Genomic DNA, 22,782 nt, shown 5'->3' with positions numbered 1-22,782 from the left:
AACCTGGCACTATAAAGCAACAGTGCTAACCACTGTGCTACCGTGCCGCCCATGAAAGACATGAAATGTCTACAAGCTGTGTGTGTTTGAACCTTTGTTTAATGTTTTTATTAAGGAGGGAGGAGTATAATAGCGCCCTCTTGTGCCATTTTTGTGTTTGTATGTACGTATATAAAGTTAAAACAGAAAAAACTAGTCTTTCAGATGGATGCTTTGAAACTCCATGTTTTGTACATACACTTTTGGCTATCCTACAAAGATATCACATCATATGGACCAAAATTAGGGAAAGTATGCAGGAAAGTCACTACTAGATCAATTATAGAATTCAAGAAAAACCTTATCAAGACAGATAGAATAGAATATTAAATTCATCACAACATAGAGCGGATGAGGTGAATAAGTTAGATATGTTCGAAGGAGAGCTGGATGAATGCAGTAGGGAGTCAGAAATATAAGGAAATAAAGATGAAGGTAGATGATAGGAATCTTGTGAAGCATAAACACCAGCATAAGCCATTTGGACATAATGCGCTGTACAGCACTGTAAATTCTCTGTAATTCTTGTAAATATATATTTAAGTACCTCCTTCAGGTACCACACTCTGAGGGCCTTGGGCTTTGATTGGATTGGTACTTGATTATGCTTAACAAAGTATTGCAGTGGCTTGCCATTGCCTTCTGCAGTATGGCTAATCAGGAAACTCTCTTACCGCCTGCCATCAGGGGTACTGGAAGGATTTACAGGTTGACAATCAATCTGTTTGGCTACAATATGAATGTACCTTACAAGATCACCAATTCTTGAAGTGGGATTTGAACCCAAAGCATCTGGCCTAGAGGTAGGGATGCGACCCCTCTGCCGTAACACATATCAATGTTGCCTTTACTTGTATAATAATATTGACTATCTGCTTCATTGCACAGATAGTCAAAGATGTTTCCTGTACCTATTTAACCAGGTTCCTGACCCTAAATATTCTAGTTTGGTTTGCACAATATTCTGTTCAATGATTCTATCAGAGGAGTGAGACTGAGTCAGTCCTGTATTGACCCAGTAGGGACACAACAAGCCAAATGTCATCCTCCAGTGCTCTAACATAGTATTTCAACACATCTTTCCCTATATTACAACAATAGCTACACTTTAAAACATATTTTCATGTGTGTAGAGTGTTTTGAGGTAATGAAATAAGCTATATAAATGCAAGTCCTGCCAGTTTGGCTGAGACATAACATGATACATGCTTTTTATCTCACTTTGATGGAAAGTAGAATGTAAACAACATTGGTGGAATAACAAATCTACTTTTGCTGAGTCACTGACTGTTTAAAAATAAACCTTAATGAGAGCAGCCTCAAAATAATAATTTTGAAGCCCGATGCATCATTGAACAATTCAAAAACATAATTCACTCAAAGTGACAATCACTTAAAAATCCTCATTGCTAATGCATTTTTCAATAACCTGCAACTATTTAACTATCCATAAACCATGTGGCTGCTCTGAATAAATGGGCCTGTCTTAAAAAGTATAACATTCAATGGAATGACTTCATTGCCTCCGCCTACAGACTGCATCACAAGAGTTAACAGGAATATAGTGGATTTTTTCAGGGAGGATCTACAGTGTGAGACAATGGGTAAAGTTATTTGAAAAACAGATGGAAATATCTAATAAAAGGGGATCAAGAGCTTCCGGTTAGCCCATATTACCTTGTTCTTCAGTTAGGAGGGTATTGGAATAGCTTGGGGAAGAATTGCCGATGACATCTTGGAAAGTAATGGAAGGTGAATAGGAGTTTGAAATAGGAAGATCTGTGTTATGAAAGACTGGTATTAGTGATCCAAGTGTTAGTGAACCAAGTGTATCAGGAATGATCAAGAGTAAACCTCATGTCTGGATTTGCTCCATTATGATGTGATGAGGAATTCTTGGTATATGGTATACATAGAACATAGAACGATACAGCGCAGTACAGGCCCTTCGGCCCACGATGTTGCACCGACATGGGAAGTCAAGAAACAAAAGCCATCTATCCTACACTATGCCATTATCATCCATATGTTTATCCAATAAACTTTTAAATGCCCTCAATGTTGGCGAGTTCACTACTGTTGCAGGTAGGGCATTCCACGGCCTCACCACTCTTTGCATAAAGAACCTACCTCTGACCTCTGTCCTATATCTATTACCCCTCGGTTTAAGGCTATGTCCCCTCGTGCTAGCCATAATGATACATGATGTAATGCTGTGTAGATAGAAAGGGTATCTAGCAAGTCAGAGATTTGTGTTTGTTAACTTTTTTTATCCAAGTAATGGGACGAGAACCAGAATACTGTGAAAATTTCTTTTGAATTAAGAGTGGTTTATGGGCAGAGTGGATATTTATTTGCATAAATGGTGGATTTGACAATTTCGGCACCCAAAACTCATTTTGATTTTGCTGGTTTCTTTTAATATAGATAAGATGAAGATGATTTGGAGAAACACTAGGAAAAGGCCTACGGAGGAGTGAAAATCAAGAGAGTGGAAATTAAAATTATGCTTGGTTTAGACACGTTATTGAGTGGTTAAAGAGACTAGATTTAAAACTGGTAAAAATGCTTCCGAATACGAACTTCATGCTTAAGGAATTGTGCATGATTTTTGCTTTGGAGAAACTAATTATCTCAAAGGATATGCACCTTTTCAGCAAGGCAATATGATAAATAGCTCCAAAATACAAAACCTTAAACTACCGCATTAATTGTTTAAATATATTTCTAGACCCAGAAGATCTGATGCAGTCAGGCCCACTAAAGCAGCATTTTTCCCTGTCAAATGATTTCTTAATTAGAACGTGCAGAACAATGTGCTAAATATGGAAATTTGCAGAGTGTGGCATCATACCAAATTGCTTGCTTTATTAATAGCCTCTTTAAACTTTACCTTTTCTCCCAAGGCAAACGAGGTGGGTTTTAGCAGCCACACAGCAAAGAAAACTGACATGCTCTTTTTGGTTTTTCATGCTCCCAGTCTGTGCTCTCGTACTTCATTTAGATGAATCAAGATGTCCTTTTAAATATATATATTTTTATCTTCCAGACAATGGCTTATAGTTGATGAGAAATGGCGTATGATTACTGGTAGGGTGGAGCCTTCTCTGGTGCTTGTCACCGTATCCGATAAGAATGGTTTTCTGTGTCTTAATGCACCAGAAATGGAAGAATTGCAGATCCCTTTGAAACTGCCAATGTCAAATCCTGTGAAGATGTGCAGGTAACCTATTCTGAGTTTTAAAAGTATATAATTTTATTCAGATATTTCAGTTTAAAGCATACAAAGTATTCCAATCATTCAACCAAAACTTTACAGTATTACAAAACCACAATATCCCCAACACAACCCAATCCAACCTAACCCAGCCTCGTACCAAGGCTAACCACCCCTACCACCAAAGAAAGCCCTACCAAACTAACCAGCACCCCCCCCCCCCCCAACAGCTTATGGTAACCAGCTCGTTAAAAAATGTAATGAATGGCTGCCACCTTGAGTAAAACCCATCCACCACCCTCTCCTAGCATAATTTATCTTCGCCAGGTGCAAAAATCCACCAGGTCCCATAACCAAGCCAAAGACTTTGGCGGCGCCGGTAACCTCCAGGGAGGCCCAAGTCTGAAACACCAAAGATAGCCACCATTGGGCACAGCTCCACCCTAATCCCTAGAATCCCTGGTATTTTTTTGAAAAAGGAGATCCAAAACTCAACAAGCCTGGGCAAGACCAAAACATGTGTGCATGGTTCACTGGTTTCCTAGAGCATCCCTCACACCTGTCATCCCCACCACCCCCTCTCCCGAAAAGAACCCACTCGTATGCGCCTTGGTCAAGTGCGTCCTATGCACCACCTTAAAATTGTATCAAGCTTAACCTTGCACATGAGGAGGTGGAGATGACCTGATGCAGAGTTTCACTTAACACTTCCACCCCAAGACCACCCCCAACTTCTCCTCCCACTTCCTCTTTACTACTTCCAAAGAAGCCTGCTCTGTCACCAACAGGGGCTGGTTTAGCACACAGCTAAATCGCTGGCTTTGAAAGCAGACCAAGGCAGGCCAGCAGCACGGTTCAATTCCCGTACCAGCCTCCCCGAACAGGCACCGGAATGTGGCGACTAGGGGCTTTTCACAGTAACTTCATTGAAGCCTACTTGTGACAATAAGCGATTTTCATTTCATTTCATCTGCCCATATATGTCTGAAATCCTTCCTTCCCCTAGCTCATCCAAATACAGAACCCTATCCAAAAGCAACGGCATTGGCACCCAGGGAAACGAAGGAAGCTCTTTCCGCACAAATTCTGCACCTGCAGATACCTAAGTACATTCCCTCCCGGAAGCTGGAACTTCTCTGAAATCTCTTCCAGCCCTGAAAATCTCCCCTTCGAAAACAAGTCTCTAAATCTCTGTAACCCCTCCCTCTCCCATGCCCTGAATGTTGAATCCAAATGGCACAAACCTAAGGTGGGGGGGATTCTCTGTCCCGCCAGACTCATCTGGCACGGCGTGCCCTCGCCAGCAGTGGGATCCTCTGTCCCGACAGCTGGCCAATGGGGTTTCCCATTGTGGCCACCTCCACACCGTCAGGAAATCCGCGGGCGTGAGTGCGCTGCTGGCAGGATCCTGCCGATGGAGAATCCCGCCAATGACTTTTACATAAGACCATAAGACATAGGAGTGGAAGTAAGGCCATTCGGCCCATCGAGTCCACTCCACCATTCAATCATGGCTGATTTCAACTCCATTTACCCGCTCTCTCTCCATAGCCCTTAATTCCTTGAGAAATCAAGAATTTATCAACTTCTGTCTTAAAGACACTCAACGTCCCGGCCTCCACCGCCCTCTGTGGCAATGAATTCCACAGACCCACCACTCTCTGGCTGAAGAAATTTCTCCTCATCTCTGTTCTAAAGTGACTCCCTTTTATTCTAAGGCTGTGCCCCCGGGTCCTAGTCTCCCCTGCTAATGGAAACAACTTCCCTACATCCACCCTATCTAAGCCATTCATTATCTTGTAAGTTTCTATTAGATCTCCCCTCAACCTCCTAAACTCCAATGAATATAATCCCAGGATCCTCAGACGTTCATCGTATGTTAGGCCTATCATTCCTGGGATCATCCGTGTGAATCTCCGCTGGACCCGCTCCAGTGCCAGTATGTCCTTCCTGAGGTGTGGGGCCCAAAATTGCTCACAGTATTCTAAATGGGGCCTAACTAATGCTTTATAAAGCTTCAGAAGTACATCCCTGCTTTTATATTCCAAGCCTCTTGAGATGAATGACAACATTGCATTTGCTTTCTTAATTACGGATTCAACCTGCAAGTTTACCTTTAGAGAATCCTGGACTAGGACTCCCAAGTCCCTTTGCACTTCAGCATTATGAATTTTGTCACCGTTTAGAAAATAGTCCATGCCTCTATTCTTTTTTCCAAAGTGCAAGACCTCGCACTTGCCCACGTTGAATTTCATCAGCCATTTCTTGGACCACTCTCCTAAACTGTCTAAATCTTTCTGCAGCCTCCCCACCTCCTCCATACTACCTGCCCCTCCACCTATCTTTGTATCATCGGCAAACTTAGCCAGAATGCCCCCAGTCCCGTCATCTAGATCGTTAATATATAAAGAGAACAGCTGTGGCCCCAACACTCAACCCTGCGGGACACCACTCGTCACCGGTTGCCATTCCGAAAAAGAACCTTTTATCCCAACTCTCTGCCTTCTGCCTGACAGCCAATCGTCAATCCATGTTAGTACCTTGCCTCGAATACCATGAGCCCTTATTTTACTCAGCAGTCTCCCGTGAGGCACCTTATCAAAGGCCTTTTGGAAGTCAAGATAGATAACATCCATTGGCTCTCCTTGGTCTAACCTATTTGTTATCTCTTCAAAGAACTCTAACAGGTTTGTCAGGCACGACCTCCCCTTACTAAATCCATGCTGACTTGTCCTAATCCGACCCTGCACTTCCAAGAATTTAGAAATCTCATCCTTAACAATGGATTCTAGAATCTTGCCAACAACCGAGGTTAGGCTAATTGACCTCTAATTTTTCAGCTTTTTCCTTGTTCCCTTCTTGAACAGGGGGGTTACAACAGCGATTTTCCAATCCTCTGGGACTTTCCCTGACCAGTGACTTTTGAAAGATCATAACTAACGCCTCCACTATTTCTTCAGCTATCTCCTTTAGAACTCTAGGATGTAGCCCATCTGGGCCCGGGGATTTATCAATTTTTAGACCTCTTAGTTTCTCTAGCACTTTCTCCTTTGTGATGGCTACCATATTCAACTCTGCCCCCTGACTCTCCGGAATTGTTGGGATATTACTCATGTCTTCTACTGTGAAGACTGACGCAAAGTACTTATTCAGTTCCTCAGCTATTTCCTTGTCTCCCATCACAAAATTACCAGCGTCATTTTACAGGTGGGTGCCAACAGTAACATGGAGCCTAATTTAAAATGCTGCCTAAATTGGTTCCAAATTCGCAAAGAGGCTATTACTACTGGGCTCGACGAAAATCTTACCAGCGAGAATGGGAGAGGAGTGGCAACAAGAGCCCTCAAACTCGATCCAATACAAGAAGCCTCCTCCATCTATCCCCATATAGTGTCCAAGCTCTTAAACCACTCCCGTACCTTATCAATGTTTGCTGCGCAGTACTAACAGCAGATTAGGTAGTGCTACCCCCCCACCCCCGACTATCTATTCCTCTGTATAAAAAAAAAAGCCCATTACACCCGAGGGGTCTTGCCTGCCCAAACAAACGTAGATGTTAATTTATTAACACTGCCAAAGAAAGACTGGGCGACACTGAAACAAAAACCTTGGCAGAATATTAATTTTCACCGTCTGGACTCTTGCAGCCAAAGTCAAAGGGAGGACATTCCACCTTTTCAAATCCACCTTCACCCCATCAACCAGACTAGTCAAGTTAAGTTGATGGAGTGAGGCCCAATCATGAGCCACCCGAATTCCCAGATACCGGAAACTAGTCTTAGCCGGACAAAACGGTCATTTTCCCAGATCAGCTCCCCTCCCTGGCGGGTTCACTGGGAAAAATTCACTTTTGCCACGGTTTAACTTCGACCCCCAAAAGGAACCAAACTTCCTGAGCATCTCCATTATTCCCCCCACATTGGAAAGAGGAGCCGTAATGTACGATAACAAACCGTCCGCATACATCCATAGGGACCCATGGCCAGCGGCTCAATTGCTAAAGCAAACAGCAGCGGGGATAATGGACACCCCTACCTCGTACCCCTGTTCAATTGAAAGTACCTGAAGCTCAAGGCATTGGTACGGACATTCACAGTGGGAGCACTATACAAAAGCCGAACCCAGGATATAAATTTAGGCCCGTAACCAAATCTCTCCATCACCTCGCAAAGGTACCTTCACTCAACCTGATCAAAACCATTTTCCCTGTCCATTGAGATAATCACCTTTCGCATGGCCACTGAAGAGGGCAACAGCATCACGTTCAAAAGTCTCCTAATGCTCGGTGACAGCTGCCGGCCCTTAACGAACCCTGTCTGCTGCTCCAAAACCACCCCCCAGCAGGCAAGGCTCCAAACGAGTTACCAACACCTTAGCCAACAGTTTTGCATCAACATTTAACAGAGAAATAGGTTGATACAACCCACACTTCGTGGGGTCCTTGTCTTTATTCAAGATCAGGGAAATCAATGTCTGCACCAGCATGGCTGGCAGTACCCCCTGAGACAACAAATTTGTTAAACATCTCCAACAAAAGCAGAACCAGCAGCCCAGCAAACTATTCATAAATCTCACTGGGAATCCATCCGGACCCGGTGCCTTACCTGTCTGCATTGGCGGAATGCAGTTCAATCTCCTGTCCAATCTTTGCCTCCAGCATCTGCCTTCTACCCCACTCCACCTCCGGAAAAGTCAACTCATCTAGAAATTGTACCATTGTTTATTCCTCGTAGGAAGCTCTGACTTGTATAGCCCACAGTAAAAGGTCTCATTGACCTTCCCGGGAGGAAGTCTGCCGCCTCAGGTGGTGGGCTAACAAGTGATTAGCCTTCTCCCCATACCATAAAACGTCCCCCTCATACAACAAAGCTGGCTCACTGCCTTCCCCATTGACAACAACTCAAAGTCGAACTGTACCTTCTTCATCTCTACAAAAGTTTTGGTATTGGGGTATTTGAGTACTGGCGGTCCACCTCCGGAATAGAGTCCACTAGTCCATGCTTCCAGATTTATCCCGATATGACTTGTATGAAATAATCTACCCCGCCCCCCCCCCTACTGCTTCAATGCTTCCCAGAACATGGAGGGCGAGACCTCTCTCTGTTCTTATTTAACTCCACATACTTTCCAATAGCAGAGGATAGCTGCTCTCAAAAACCCTTCTCTGCAAGCAACGCTGTGTCCAATCTGCACGGGGATCACTGAAAGCGGCCCGTCTACAAAAACAGATCCATGTAATGTGGGGCATGATCTGATTTTACTATTGCCAGAGCACCCCACCCACCTAACCCCAGAAATTCAAGACTTACACAAAAAAATCAATCTGGAAGTAAACCCGATGTGGAGAAAAGACATCTCTCTGATGTCTAAATCTCCATGGGTCACCCCTGCCACCCCCCCCCCCCCCCCACCTGCTCCATGAACACCAACAGTACCTTTGCCACCCCCAATGTAATGAACATGGGACTCAACCTGTCCAGCCTAGGGTGCAACACACAATTGAAGTCATTCCCCCGCCCCTCCCCAAGCCTCGTGACCAACACATAATTGAAGAACCCCCCCCCGGCCATCATCACCCGCATAACTAACTGATGGGTATCAAGATGTTACCAATGATGGTGTGTCCAGAACCAGGGGTCACAGTCTGCTGATTCAGGGTAAACCATTTCGGACAGAGATAAGGAGACATTTCTTCACAGAGTGATGAGCCGGTGGAATTCATTACCACAGGAAGTAGTTGATGCTAAAACTTTGAATATATTCAAGAGGCCACTGGATATAGCACTTGGGGAGAATGGGATCAAAGGCTATGGGGAGAAAGCAGGATTAGGCTATTGAGTTGGATGATCAGCCATGATCGTGATGAATGGGGGAGCAGGCTCGAAGGGCCAAAAGGCCTCCTCCTGCTCCTATCTTCTATGTATATGTATCTATGTAAGATCAGGAATATACAACAGTACCTTCTGAATAAATTCCATGTCATCCAATTCAGCGCATATACATAAATACAACCACCACTTACTATTCCATATCTCCCTCCTGGTCCGCCATAATGTTGACCGCAGAAAAAGCCACCCTCTTATTAAGCAACACTGCGACCTCGTGCCTTGGCATCAAAATAGAGTGAAACACTTGTCCAACTCATCCTCCCCCCAGCCTTGTTTGATCCCGAACTCTCAAATGGGTGTCCTGTAAAAAGACCACCTCAGCCTTCAAATGGGCAAATATCCGCAATCTTTTAACTGGTCCATTTAACCCCCTCACATTCCATGTAACCAACCGAACCAAGGGTCTCTGGTCTCTCTCTCTCTCTCTCTTCCCTCCCCTCAGTCTGGTGAGACCCAGACCTGCACCAGCTTCAGGCCTACCCAAAATGGGCACCATCACCCCTATCAAATGAGTTCAAAAACATAGGAACCTGTCCCTAGCTCCTCCCCCTCCCTTCTACTTAGCCACCCCCAGACACCAGACAAACAATCCAATGAAAACCAAAAAACCCTCCCCACCCCCAGCAAAACAAACACCCAAAACCTAAGCTTGTTACCTTAAGAAACAAAAGAACCCCCTCCCTATAGGTAACCAGCTGTAACTCCGCTCCTGTTAATTAGAAAACATGCTAGTGACCCCCATCTCGGGTAAAAAAAAACTCTTTCAAACCATGTATCCATAACAGCCCCCCAACCCATACCCAACTCTAAGATCAAGCATTATAGGAAGAAAACAGAAAACTCCCTCCCTTCAACAGTTCCAGCAGTACAATAAACAACCCTCATACACACCCAGAAACAACCCCACTAACAATCCCCATTACAACACCCCTTACCCCACTTTACAACCATCCCACACACAAGAGAAAAAAACTTTTATAAATACAGGAGAACTCAAAAATGTTCAAACAAAAAGGATCAGAGTGCTCAAAGCCTTTAGTTCCTCCCCAATCCGTGTTTATTAACAAACTCATTCGTTTTCTCCGGCGCGTCAAAATAATCTGTTTCTGAAAGTAATGTGAAGGTGAGCTGGGGACACCATCCCAAAACGCACGTTGCTGATGTAGAGGGTCTCCTTGGCCTTATTAAACACTTCATACCTTCTTGCCAACTCTGCCCCGACATCTTGATATATTCGGATGGGATAGCTTTCCCTTTTATGTCCTTCACCCATTTCAGGACCTGCTCCATATCCAGGTACCCATGGAACGGGACAATTATCGCCTGTGGTGGCTCCCCTGATCTGGGCTTCTGTCTCAGTGATCAATGAGCCCGTTCCAATTCAGGAGGCGTTGAAAAGATCCCCTCCCCCGCCAACTTCCCAAACATCTTACATACGTAGTCTGTGGTACTTGTACCTTCCAGGCCCTGCGGCACTCCAACAATCCTGAAATTCTGTCATCTGGAGCAGTTTTCCAGATGGTTGACACCTTTGGCCTTTTAACACCTTTGTTCCAGCGCCAACAATGCCATCTCCACCTCCAACGAGACAATCTGCTCACTCTGATCATTGAGCACCTCCTCCACCTTCTTAATCGTCGTTCCCTGTGCCTCTACCTGCTGGTCGGTCGCACGAATAGGTGCCCCGGCCCCCTCAATCACACGAATAGGTGCCCCGGCCCCCTCAATCGCACAAATAGGTGCCCCGGCCCCCTCAATCGCACAAATAGGTGCCCCGGCCCCCTCAATCACACAAATAGGTGCCCCGGCCCCCTCAATCACACAAATAGGTGCCCCGGCCCCCTCAATCACACAAATAGGTGCCCCGGCCCCCTCAATCGCACGAATAGGTGCCCTGGCCCCCTCAATCACGCGAATAGGTGCCCCGGCCCCCTCAATCGCACAAATAGGTGCCCCGGCCCCCTCAATCACACAAATAGGTGCCCCGGCCCCCTCAATCGCACAAATAGGTGCCCCGGCCCCCTCAATCGCACAAATAGGTGCCCCGGCCCCCTCAATCGCACAAATAGGTGCCCCGGCCCCCTCAATCGCACAAATAGGTGCCCCGGCCCCCTCAATCGCACAAATAGGTGCCCCGGCCCCCTCAATCGCACAAATAGGTGCCCCGGCCCCCTCAATCGCACAAATAGGTGCCCCGGCCCCCTCAATCGCACAAATAGGTGCCCCGGCCCCCTCAATCACACGAATAGGTGCCCCGGCCCCCTCAATCGCACAAATAGGTGCCCCGGCCCCCTCAATCGCACGAATAGGTGCCCCGGCCCCCTCAATCGCACGAATAGGTGCCCCGGCCCCCTCAATCGCACGAATAGGTGCCCCGGCCCCCTCAATCGCACGAATAGGTGCCCCGGCCCCCTCAATCGCACAAATAGGTGCCCCGGCCCCCTCAATCGCACAAATAGGTGCCCCGGCCCCCTCAATCGCACAAATTGGTGCCCCAGCCCCCCTCAATCGCCTTCATCAGAACCTCAGCAATCACTTGTCGCTATTTCCTAAATTCCCCTGACAAGAATTCCACCAACGTCTTGGTCGTCCACTGAGGAGGCAATGATGCCAGATGGGCTACATCCTAAAGTTCTAAAGGAGATAGCTGAAGAAATAGTGGAGGCGTTAGTTATGATCTTTCAAAAGTCACTGGAGTCAGGGAAAGTCCCAGAGGATTGGAAAATCGCTGTTGTAACCCCCCCGTTCAAGAAGGGAACAAGAAAAAAGATGGAAAATTATAGGCCAATTAGCCTAACCTTGGTTGTTGGCAAGATTCTAGAATCCATTGTTAAGGATGAGATTTCTAAATTCTTGGAAGTGCAGGGTCGGATTAGGACAATTCAGCATGGATTTAGTAAGGGGAGATCGTGCCTGACAAACCTGTTAGAGTTCTTTGAAGAGATAACAAATAGGTTAGACCAAGGAGAGCCAATGGATGTTATCTATCTTGACTTCCAAAAGGCCTTTGATAAGGTGCCTCACGGGAGACTGCTGAGTAAAATAAGGGCTCATGGTATTCGAGGCAAGGTACTAACATGGATTGACGATTAGCTGTCAGGCAGAAGGCAGAGAGTTGGGATAAAAGGTTCTTTTTCGGAATGGCAACCGGTGACAAGTGGTGTCCCACAGGGTTCAGTGTTGGGGCCACAGCTGTTCTCTTTATATATTAACGATCTAGATGACGGGACTGGGGGCATTCTGGCTAAGTTTGCCGATGATACAAAGATAGGTGGAGGGGCAGGTAGTATTGAGGAGGTGGGGAGGCTGCAGAAAGATTTAGACAGTTTAGGAGAGTGGTCCAAGAAATGGCAGATGAAATTCAACGTGGGCAAGTGTGAGGTCTTGCAGTTTCGAAAAAAGAATAGAGGCATGAACTATTTTCTAAACGGTGACAAAATTCATAATGCTGAAGTGCAAAGGGACTTGGGAGTCCTAGTCCAGGATTCTCTAAAGGTAAACTTGCAGGTTGAGTCCGTAATTAAGAAAGCAAATGCAATGTTGTCATTTATCTCAGGAGGCTTGGAATATAAAAGCAGGGATGTACTTCTGAAGCTTTATAAAGCACTAGTTAGGCCCCATTTAGAATACTGTGAGCAATTTTGGGCCCCACACCTCAGGAAAGACATACTGGCACTGGAGCGGGTCCAGCGGAGATTCACACGGATGATCCCAGGAATGGTAGGCCTAACATACGATGAACGTCTGAGGATCCTGGGATTATATTCATTGGAGTTTAGGAGGTTGAGGGGAGATCTAATAGAAACTTACAAGATAATGAATGGCTTAGATAGGGTGGCGTAGGGAAGTTGTTTCCATTAGCAGGGGAGACTAGGACCCGGGGGCACAGCGTTAGAATAAAAGGGAGTCACTTTAGAACAGAGATGAGGAGATATTTCTTCAGCCAGAGAGTGGTGGGCCTGTGGAATTCATTGCCACAGAGGGTGGTGGAGGCCGGGACGTTGAGTGTCTTTAAGACAGAAGTTGATAAATTCTTGATTTCTCGAGGAATTAAGGGCTATGGAGAGAGAGCGGGTAAATGGAGTTGAAATCAGCCATGATTGAATGGTGGAGTGGACTCGATGGGCCGAATGGCCTTACTTCCGCTCCTATGTTTTATGGTCTTATGATGCCACAGAGACCGCTGCTATTTTCTCCTTTCTGACGCTCAAGAGACATCTGAATCAGATGAAGATCGCTTGCCTGACTTATTCCTAGTATTAAACCCCTTAGACATCACTCAACAGAGGGGATCTAATTCTGTCACATTGTACCAATTTCTTCCTAAAAATCATCCGTTATAAGGGTAAAAAGGGCCAATTAAACCAAATCCCCTGACTAGCCACCTCGTGTGCGACTGCTCACCTCATAGCCACTATCGGATGCCCTCACTGAGTTCTCCATATATTTCTGCTTGATGGTTACTGCTGCCGATAGCCACAGGTGGCCAAATCAGATTAAATGGTGTGTGCTCTGTATGCTTTACTTCAAAGGAATCATTAAGCAGACTTATCAGTTGTGAATGTTTTAAAGGAGGAGAAAAAACACTTGATACAGTGGTGGACTTTGTCGCAAAGTGAATTAGATCACCTTACTGAAGGCAATATCTTTTCTTCACCTCTGATGCCTGAGTTTAAATCTAATCTGGATAGAGGTTTGCATAGACTACTGCATGGTATGCTTCCTATGACTTTCTAATTGGGATTAATTATGCTTGACTTCATGACTCAATAGTCAAGAGTTATCGGTTCAATTTCAGATTTTTATTACATAACCAGTAAATTTTACGGCCGAGGAGGATACTGTCGTAAAATTTCCTTTGTGCTGCCGCGACTTAAGATGATAGAAATGGCATTTGTTAAAAGGAAGACCCTCACCACAATAAAATTGTTGTGTGATGAGGTGGATCATAATCAGATCATATTATAGGGCAGTGGAAAACACCATTTTGGTTTATGATCACCGTTGCCAGCAGCCTCCATTAATGGGAGTACGAGACAATGGTAATCTTAGCACAGTGTAGAAAGCTCTTGCAGGTGCGCGTTTTTGGTTGGTTTTGACGGAAAAACACAAACGGATGAGCTTCAAAATGGAACTTGATTTAAATCTAATTTTGTAGTAACAAAAGGGTGAGAATTCCTCTGGTCATTTTTACAGTTTTGAATTCCAAGCAGAAGAAGTCTTCACGAAGCAGCCAAACACGTGGGGACCAAAGGAATTCTTGACCCCAAATGGTATCATGTTAAACGCATTTGAGTTACTTTTAAAACCTTTTGTTTTTGCAAAGTGTGTGGGGATGCGATATACAAGGTAGAGATTGTGGTGATGAAGCTGCTGATTGGCTTAGTACCTACTTACAACATAGCAGGGCTTTTCGACTGGTGTGCTTTGAACCTTCAATGAAACCAAGATATCTCAAAGAAAAGGACACACTTTTCCTGGACAATGATAAGGTAATTTGTTGCAGCATATCGCACAGATGAAATTGCAGTACTTTTAAGGCTTGTCTTCGTCTTATAAGAAATAATTTTGATTACTTGAAATCACTTTGTTGTTTGAGGACAGAAGACTTGCACCTGGGCTTCTGCCTATGTTGATTTATGACCAGCTGCTAAAATGTGTATGAAATGGACTGTCCTCTGAACTTGCTTTGGTCTTGAGTTCCCTTTCTGTTCTCTCTCTCTCTCTCTCTTTCCTCCCCCCCCCCCCCCAACACACACACATCCCGTACTAGAGTTGCGGATGATGGTTCACCTGGTGGGAAATTGACATTGTTACCTGACACTGTACTGCAATGTCTGCTCAGTTTTTGATTGTGCAGCACTTAAGCATTTAGAAATGGCTGATGGGACTTGATTCTGGGAGTCCCGTCCCCGTTGCCAGTGCCTCAGTTTTTGCTGGCATGGGATAAGGTTGTGAGTCATGAGCCCACATGCTGCAATCTTGATCTGGCTAATGGTAGGCATCTCCTAGCCACTTGCAATTTCATGGACTTGTGGCAGCGTCTCCAGGATTTGTGCTTCATGCCCCTCAGAGGAATTGTGAATCATAGTCTGGATTTAGGAACCTTTTGAAAGGTAAATTAAATAATCTTACCCATGCCATAGGATCATACATAAGTTACGGCACAAAAGGAGGCCATTTGGTCCATCTTGCCCATGCCAGCCTGAGGACATGCAGGTGCTCTTTCTAATCCCACTTTCCTGCACCCGGCCCATAGTAATGTAGCTTGCAGCACTTAAGGTGCAGATCCAGGTACATTTTAAAAGAGTTTAGAGTCTCTGCCTCCACTACCAACCCCAGTGAATGCCAGACTCCCACTACCCTCTGTGTAAAAAAAAAAATTAAAAAAAATATTCTTCCTCTTGTCCCCTCTACAGTTTCTGCCACTTATCTTGAATCTTTGTCCATTGGTTTTAGATTTCTACACCAAGGAATACAATTTTATCCTGTCCACTCTATCTCTTCCCCTCATAATTTTGTACACCTCAATTAAGTCTCTCCTCAGCCGTCTTTGTTCCAAGGAAAATTACCCCAACCTATCCAATCTCCCCTCGTAGTTACACTTTCACCCTGGAGATATTCTTGTAAATCTCTTCGGCCCTTCCTCCTGTAATGTGGTGACCAGAACTGCACACAATACTCCAGTTGTGACCTCACCAGTGTTTTATACAATTCTAACATTATACCCTTTTATATTCTATACCTCTGCTTTCTTTACAACCTTGTCTACTTGAACCTTCTACTTTTATGGACCTGTGTACTTGTACACTAAGATCTCTCCCGTCATCTGCCCCTTTTAGTTATTCCCATTTATTGTGTAATCCCTATAACTGTTTGGCTTCCCTAAAAGCATGACCTGACACTTCTCGTGTTAAACTGCATCCGCCAATACCAATCCATCTATATTATTTTGGAGATTATAGATATCCTCTACACTGTCCACCACTCGGCTAATTTTTGCGTCATCTGCAAATTTCCCAATTGTGCCCCCCCCCCCCGATATTAACATTCAAATCATTAATAGATAACACAAACAATAAGAGCCCCAACACCAAGCCATTTGGAACATCACTTGAAATAACTTTCCATTTGCAAGAACAATCATCAACTACTTATTTCCTGTTATTAAGCCAACTTTTTATCCAGTTTGCCACATTGCCCTGTATCCCCTGGACTTTTACTTTTTGGACCAATCTGCCATATGGGACTAAAGTCTTGCTAAAATTCATGTTCACAACATCCACTGCACTAACTTCATCAACCCTTCTTGTCAACCCTTCTTGTCACTTCCTCAAAGTAGTCAATCAAATTTGTGAGGCAAGACCTTCCTTTAACAAATCCATTCTGAATATCCCTAACTATTCCATGCTTTTCCATGTGTCAGTTATCCTATCTCTCAGGATTGATTCTACTAATTTGCCCACCACCGACCTTTAACAAATCCATTCTGAATATCCCTAACTATTCCAGGCTTTTCTATGTGTCAGTTATCTTATCTCTCAGGATTGATTCTACTAATTTGCCCACCATCGACGTAAGACTAACTGGCCTATAATTCTTTCGATCGCTTGTTAAACAATGGAACTGCATTTGCATTTCTCCACTCCTCCGGTACCTCATGCCCTGCATGCCCATTCCCTGCTCCCATACCACAGAATGCCGTCTCTGTTCTCAGCCACTCTCCATGGTACCCCATACTATCCATTCCAAATCAGTGCAAACTCCTGCCTCTTCTGTGCCCATTCACCCAGTATGCACGATGTACATAACCAATGAACCATATAAGAACATTGGCAAGTGTAGAACTGTTAAGAGAAAATAAAACGCCCATTCATAATTTATTTTCCCATAAGTGTCAATTAGGCAGTCCATTAATGTATCATTTAGAGACTTTAAACATTTCACACATCTTAATGTTGTCCAAATAAACATTGAGAAATCGACAAAAGAGATCACAAAAAGAACAACTTGTTATAACCACGTAAAGGTTTCAATCAAAGTCAACAATTCAACTCACTTGTCAAAGCAGAACCCCCTGCTGAAATAATTGCTTTTATTGGTCTGGACTCGTGCTTGGCTGTATGGTACTTCTATCAAATGCCTTTTGAAAGTTCATATATGCATCTACTACACTACCATTATTATCCTTCCCTGTTCATTCATCAAAAAACTCCAGAGTTATTAGGAGATGTTTTGCCTTTAGCAGTTTGTGTTGGCTGTCCCTTTGACCCATGTTTCCCCAAGAGAAATTTTTTTTTTCCTTGGTAATATTCTCTAATAGTCTTCTCACCACTGACAATACACTGATTGAACTGCAATCACTGATTGCACTCCCTTTTTTTGTATAGGGGTGTAAAATTTGAAATCATCCAATCTTCAGGCACCACCCCCATATCCCAGAAGGATCATAAGATTATGGGTTATGGCACAATAAAATTCCAAGAAATTGTTAAACTAACCTATCCATTAACAGTATGTGATTAATATGACATAAACAATGTTTTCTATTGCAACTTGTGCCTCCCTGAAAGGCCATGAGATACCAGAGACATCACTGTCAACTTTACAGATTTAATAAAGCCACTATTATTGCTGAAAAGTGGAACATGTTGCTGAAGCTTTTCATCTAGCACTTGTTAGCACAAATGTAAGAATGCTAAATTTCAAATGATCAAAACGTATGCTACGGGAGTAAACCATGCTGATTGTTTGGCAAGTTGACTTAGATTGACCATTGAGAAAGCAACAGGAAACTGTAGGCTCCCTAAGCACCCTGTTAATTCAGAAAAGATGCAAGGCTTGAACATATTCCTTTGTTTGCAGAGAACAAGTCAATACGTATGAATGTATGTCCTTCTAGCAAGCATAATGAGCTACTTGGGTTCAACTGAATTGGGTGTTAGTGTAGCTATTTGCACACTGAGAGTTTTCTTTGGGTTTTGCAAGTGTGAACTGGTTAAGCACAGTCTGTACTCTGCCTATTGGGAACAGCCAAAGGATCATGCTGTTTGATTTGACCAGCCAGTTGCTGAGACCTATGTACCTGATATTGCACCAAAACCAAAATTAATTTCCCAATTGTACGGAAGGCTGAATGTCTTGTTGGGCTGATGGCAACATCGTGTTAGTGGTTAATACCACCCACATAGACAAAGCTTAGTAGCAGTATGAAATGGCTTGCTTTAATCTGTTGTTCAAAGCCATTATTAGAAGCAGTTACAGTGATTGGAACTTTTTTTATATTATGACATCAAAACAACATGAAGCAAGTTTACAGAACAGAAAATACTCAAAGGCAGTTTGGCTATTCACATTTGGAGAAAATTGGAGGAATTCAGGTTCCAACTCGAGCAGAAGATTTTAACAAGTACTTTCGAAGAATACTTGAGAAATAAGAAAGCAGCAGAAAATCTTTCACCCTTCCAGCACACTGATGCAGAAATTCCATTGAGAATGCATTAGGAGGGCTCTAAAATAGGGGGGAGGAATCTGGTTTGCTGGAATTCAGCGAGGCACTGTGGTTCTTGCAGGGCCTTGGAGGCTAAGCCTCTACTGGCCCCTATTGGTGCAGTGTTCAGGGAGGAGACACCCAACAACAAAAGTTGTTTTATTGCTGACCCTCTGAGAGCTCCACTCTTTTCAATAGTGACAATGTGCGACGAAAAGAGTGACAATGGACCAGCTAGTTGAAGGCTAAAATTTAAAAAATAGTTATGTTTCAGCCACTCCTTTCCAAGCTCTTTACCTTTTGCACAAGGGTCACTGTAGAGCTTTTATGGTGGTTGGCGGGGTGGTTGTCTCAATGCCCTGTGTCCCCTGGAGCTGACAAGTTATGCTAGACTTTCAGATTTGTGTCTGAGGCCGGCTCCATTGTGATGTTGGTGCCTGCTGAAACCGAAGCTCCTGTTGTGGCAGTTCAGAGGCCATCAGTGGACATGATTCTGCAGTAATTGCTGGCCCCCGTTTTCGGGAATGAAATTTTGATGCTTAAACTTTTTGTCACTTCCTATAAAGACCACACTCTTGGGCAGATGAAATGGAGTGCAAATTTGGTGATGTGTTGCTAACCACACCCATAAGATATACAGAGACTTGCTTATTTATACAACTTTTTTGTTCCCATTATGTGAGTAATACATTTATTTATTTTTCTACCTGTATACAATGGGAAAGGGAAGTGTTATTTTGCTAAAAGCAGTCAAAGAGCACACACATTTTCAAACTGATATCTTACAGGCTTCTTTCCAAATCTTTGAAGTTATAACCTCTTCCCCTTCCATGTCTAAACAGCTCTTTGCAACAGTATAACCTGTGACCTTCACCATGAATAATAACGTGAAATATCTGTTAAGATTAAAAAAACACTTGCATCCAGTATCCAACTAGTATATTTCAAGTAAATAACTTCTGAAATGAGAGAGTTTTAAAAAATCTGTAAAACTCATGCACCCTCTTGTTTTCATTTTAGCCCTTAATATCGTCGTCTCATGGCCGCTTCCAAAACGCTGGAGCTTTCCCTTAATGCTGCTCCCTTATCAAACAAATAATCTGCAGTTAGCCTTTAGTTCGCCGCAGAATATGCCTATTATGTTGTATTTCCTTTATCGTTTCTGGATCAAAATCCTGGAACTTGAAACTCCCTAAACAACAAGGTAGTGCGATACATTTCACGCCCAACCCCCCGTGCCGTGGGAACCATTTCAGGCGGGATGATAATTTGACGACCATTTGAAGGTCTGTTGACCTCTGGCGGAAATGTTCAGTCTCTGGGCGAGCGTAACCAACAACCTCCGTCCCGTAATAATAACAATAATCTTTATTAGTCTCACAAGTAGGCTTACATTAACGGGCAGCACGATAGCACAAGTGGATAGCACTGTGGCTACACAGCACCAAAGAACAAAGAACAAAGAAATGTACAGCACAGGAACAGGCCCTTCGGCCCTCCAAGCCCGTGCCGACCATGCTGCCCGACTAAACTACAATCTTCTACACTTCCTGGGTCCGTATCCCTCTATTCCCATCCTATTCATGTATTTGTCAAGATGCCCCTTAAATGTCACTATCGTCCCTGCTTCCACCACCTCCTCCGGTAGCGAGTTCCAGGCACCCACTACCCTCTGCGTAAAAAACTTGCCTCGTACATCTACTCTAAACCTTGCCCCTCTCACCTTAAACCTATGCCCCCTAGTAATTGACCCCTCTACCCTGGGGAAAAGCCTCTGACTATCCACTCTGTCTATGCCCCTCATAATTTTGTATACCTCTATCAGGTCTCCCCTCAACCTCCTTCGTTCCAGTGAGAACAAACCGAGTTTATTCAACCGCTCCTCATAGCTAATGCCCTCCATACCAGCCAACATTCTGGTAAATCTCTTCTGCACCCTCTCTAAAGCCTCCACATCCTTCTGGTAGTGTGGCGACGAGAATTGAACACTATACTCCAAGTGTGGCCTAACTAAGGTTCTATAAGGTTCTATACCAGGGTCCCAGGTTCGATTCCCTGCTGGGTCACTGTCTGTGCGGAGTCTGCACATTCTCCCCGTGTCTGCGTGGGTTTCCTCCGGGTGTTCCGGTTTCCTCCCACAGTCCAAAGACGTGCAGATTATGTGGATTGGCCATGACAAATTGCCCTTAGTGAACAAAAAGGTTAGGGGTTATTGGGTTGCAGGGATAGGGTGGAAGTGAGGGCTTAAGTGGGTTGGTGCAGACTCGATGGGCCGAATGGCCTCCTTCTGCACTGTATGTTCTATGAATAATAACTTCCAGTCACAGCAACACTGAGGAACACTTCTATGAATTAACACTGCATGAAGTTACTGTGAAAATTCCATCGTTGCCACAGACTGTTTGGGTACACGAGGGAGAATTCAAAGTGTCCAATTCACCTAACAGCACGTCTTTTAGGACTTGTGGGAGGAAACCGGAGCACCCGGAGGAAACCCATGCCGCACGGGGAGAACGTGCAGACTCTGCAAAGACAGTGACCCAAGCCAGAAATCGAGCCCGGGTCCCTGGCACTGTGAAGCAACAGTGCTAACCATTGTGCCACTGTGGGTGCACCTACATCACATGAACTGCAGCAGTTCAAGAAGACTTCATCACCACCTTCACAAGGGCAATTAAATGCTGGCCTTGCTGCAACGCCCACATCCAATGAACAAATATAATAAAATAAAGTTTACTCGAGGATCTCCTAACTAATGGACTTGGAAGAGCAGGCCAGATTAAACACCGCTAAATGCAGCTAATTGTGGGAAACCCTAATGGGAGATTAGGTAGTTTGAAATACAAATGAATAATTTAATGGGTAAAGGTCGAGGCCGTAGGAGTCTCTTATTGCTCCAAATGGATATTTGCTGTTCATCCGAGGGTTTAATGATGCATTATTAACATGAGTGAAACTGATATCTTGCTCCTCTGAATCTCTTGTTTCTCTATTGTCACCCCTGTGGAAATCTTTCACTGTAATGAGGTCAATCTTTTTCACTCCCTATTGTAGACTGTCTACAACGATACCAGTTCCTGCATGATGATGTCTGAGGCGACTGTAGAAGATTTTAATACCAAGTTGGAGATTAAGGTTAAAATGGAAAATTTCAGGCCTGTGGTAGTAGTGAAGGATTGCAAACCGTATGCAGAGGTGAAGAGTTTACTTACATTTGCATGGAAATGAATAAAAATTAATGTGTACTCTGACTTCATGTTTTTAAAACCAATCAGTGTTGACCAGAGAATCTTGCAACAAATTATATGATGCGTTTTGTTTTGGGGTTGCTCCCAAAGCAGCATCAGCTTTGTTGCATTCCTGCCTCTGAATCTGAAGTTCGCAGGTTCATATCCCTCTCCTGGAAACTCGTGAACAGAATTTGGCCTGGCAGTTCACCGCAGTGCTGCAGGAATGCTGCACTGTTTGAAGGGATGTCCATTGGATGAGGAGACAAGATGAGGTATTCAAAATCATGAGGGGTGTTGATGCAGTAAATAAAATAAAAAAGCTGAAAGTAATTGGCAAGAGAACCAGTGTTAGCATGGAGGAACTTCGGCTCTGTTGAGCTGGGGTCCGAACTGCGGACACGGCAGCATATCAGGAAGAGGGAGAGATACCTTGACGCTGTGTTCAGGCAGTCACGCCCTGTAGGTTAAGTACTTAAAACTTGGCCAGTGGTTCGGGGCAGGAGGGTGTAACTGCGAGTGAGTCTGGTCGAGAGATCCTGAATTTAACATTAGAGGAGCCTCAGCTCTTGATCTTGTCTTAACAGGTAAAATGTATGTGCTCCCTCTGTGGATGAAGAAAAAGACTGCAGGGGGAATGGGCAAACTGACCATTGCACCATGGTACAGGAGGCCATTCCAGAGGGGAGGAGTAAAAAGACAAGTGGTAATGGATTCTATTAACAGGGGTATAGATAGCATTTTTTGTAAACAGGATTGAGAGTACGCATGGTGTGTTGCCACCTGGTGTCAAGGTGAGGGACATCTCAAACCGGCTTGAAAGGCTTTTGGAGAGGGAGGGGGAGGTTCCAGTTGTTGTGGTCCATGCTGGGACCATCAACATACGCAAGAGTAGGCAAAAGTCCTGTTTGGGGATTGATG

The 22,782-nt window shown here is 44.3% G+C and overlaps 1 protein-coding gene across 1 annotated transcript in view; it reads left to right on the top strand.

Moving 5' to 3' along the window:
• Positions 1-22,782, top strand: part of marc1 (mitochondrial amidoxime reducing component 1) — a 68,289-nt gene that overhangs the window by 22,045 nt on the left and 23,462 nt on the right. Inside the window, exons 2-4 of the mRNA XM_072508376.1 lie at positions 3,089-3,262; positions 14,471-14,636; positions 21,689-21,829. Coding sequence (XP_072364477.1) covers positions 3,089-3,262; positions 14,471-14,636; positions 21,689-21,829 — 481 coding nt within the window. The remainder of the gene's footprint in view (positions 1-3,088; positions 3,263-14,470; positions 14,637-21,688; positions 21,830-22,782) is intronic.

The sequence above is a fragment of the Scyliorhinus torazame genome, chromosome 1, assembly GCF_047496885.1.
Source record: "Scyliorhinus torazame isolate Kashiwa2021f chromosome 1, sScyTor2.1, whole genome shotgun sequence".
NCBI lineage: Eukaryota > Metazoa > Chordata > Chondrichthyes > Carcharhiniformes > Scyliorhinidae > Scyliorhinus > Scyliorhinus torazame.
Note: the sequence above shows the minus strand (reverse complement) of the source record. Positions and strands in the feature narration are given on the sequence as shown.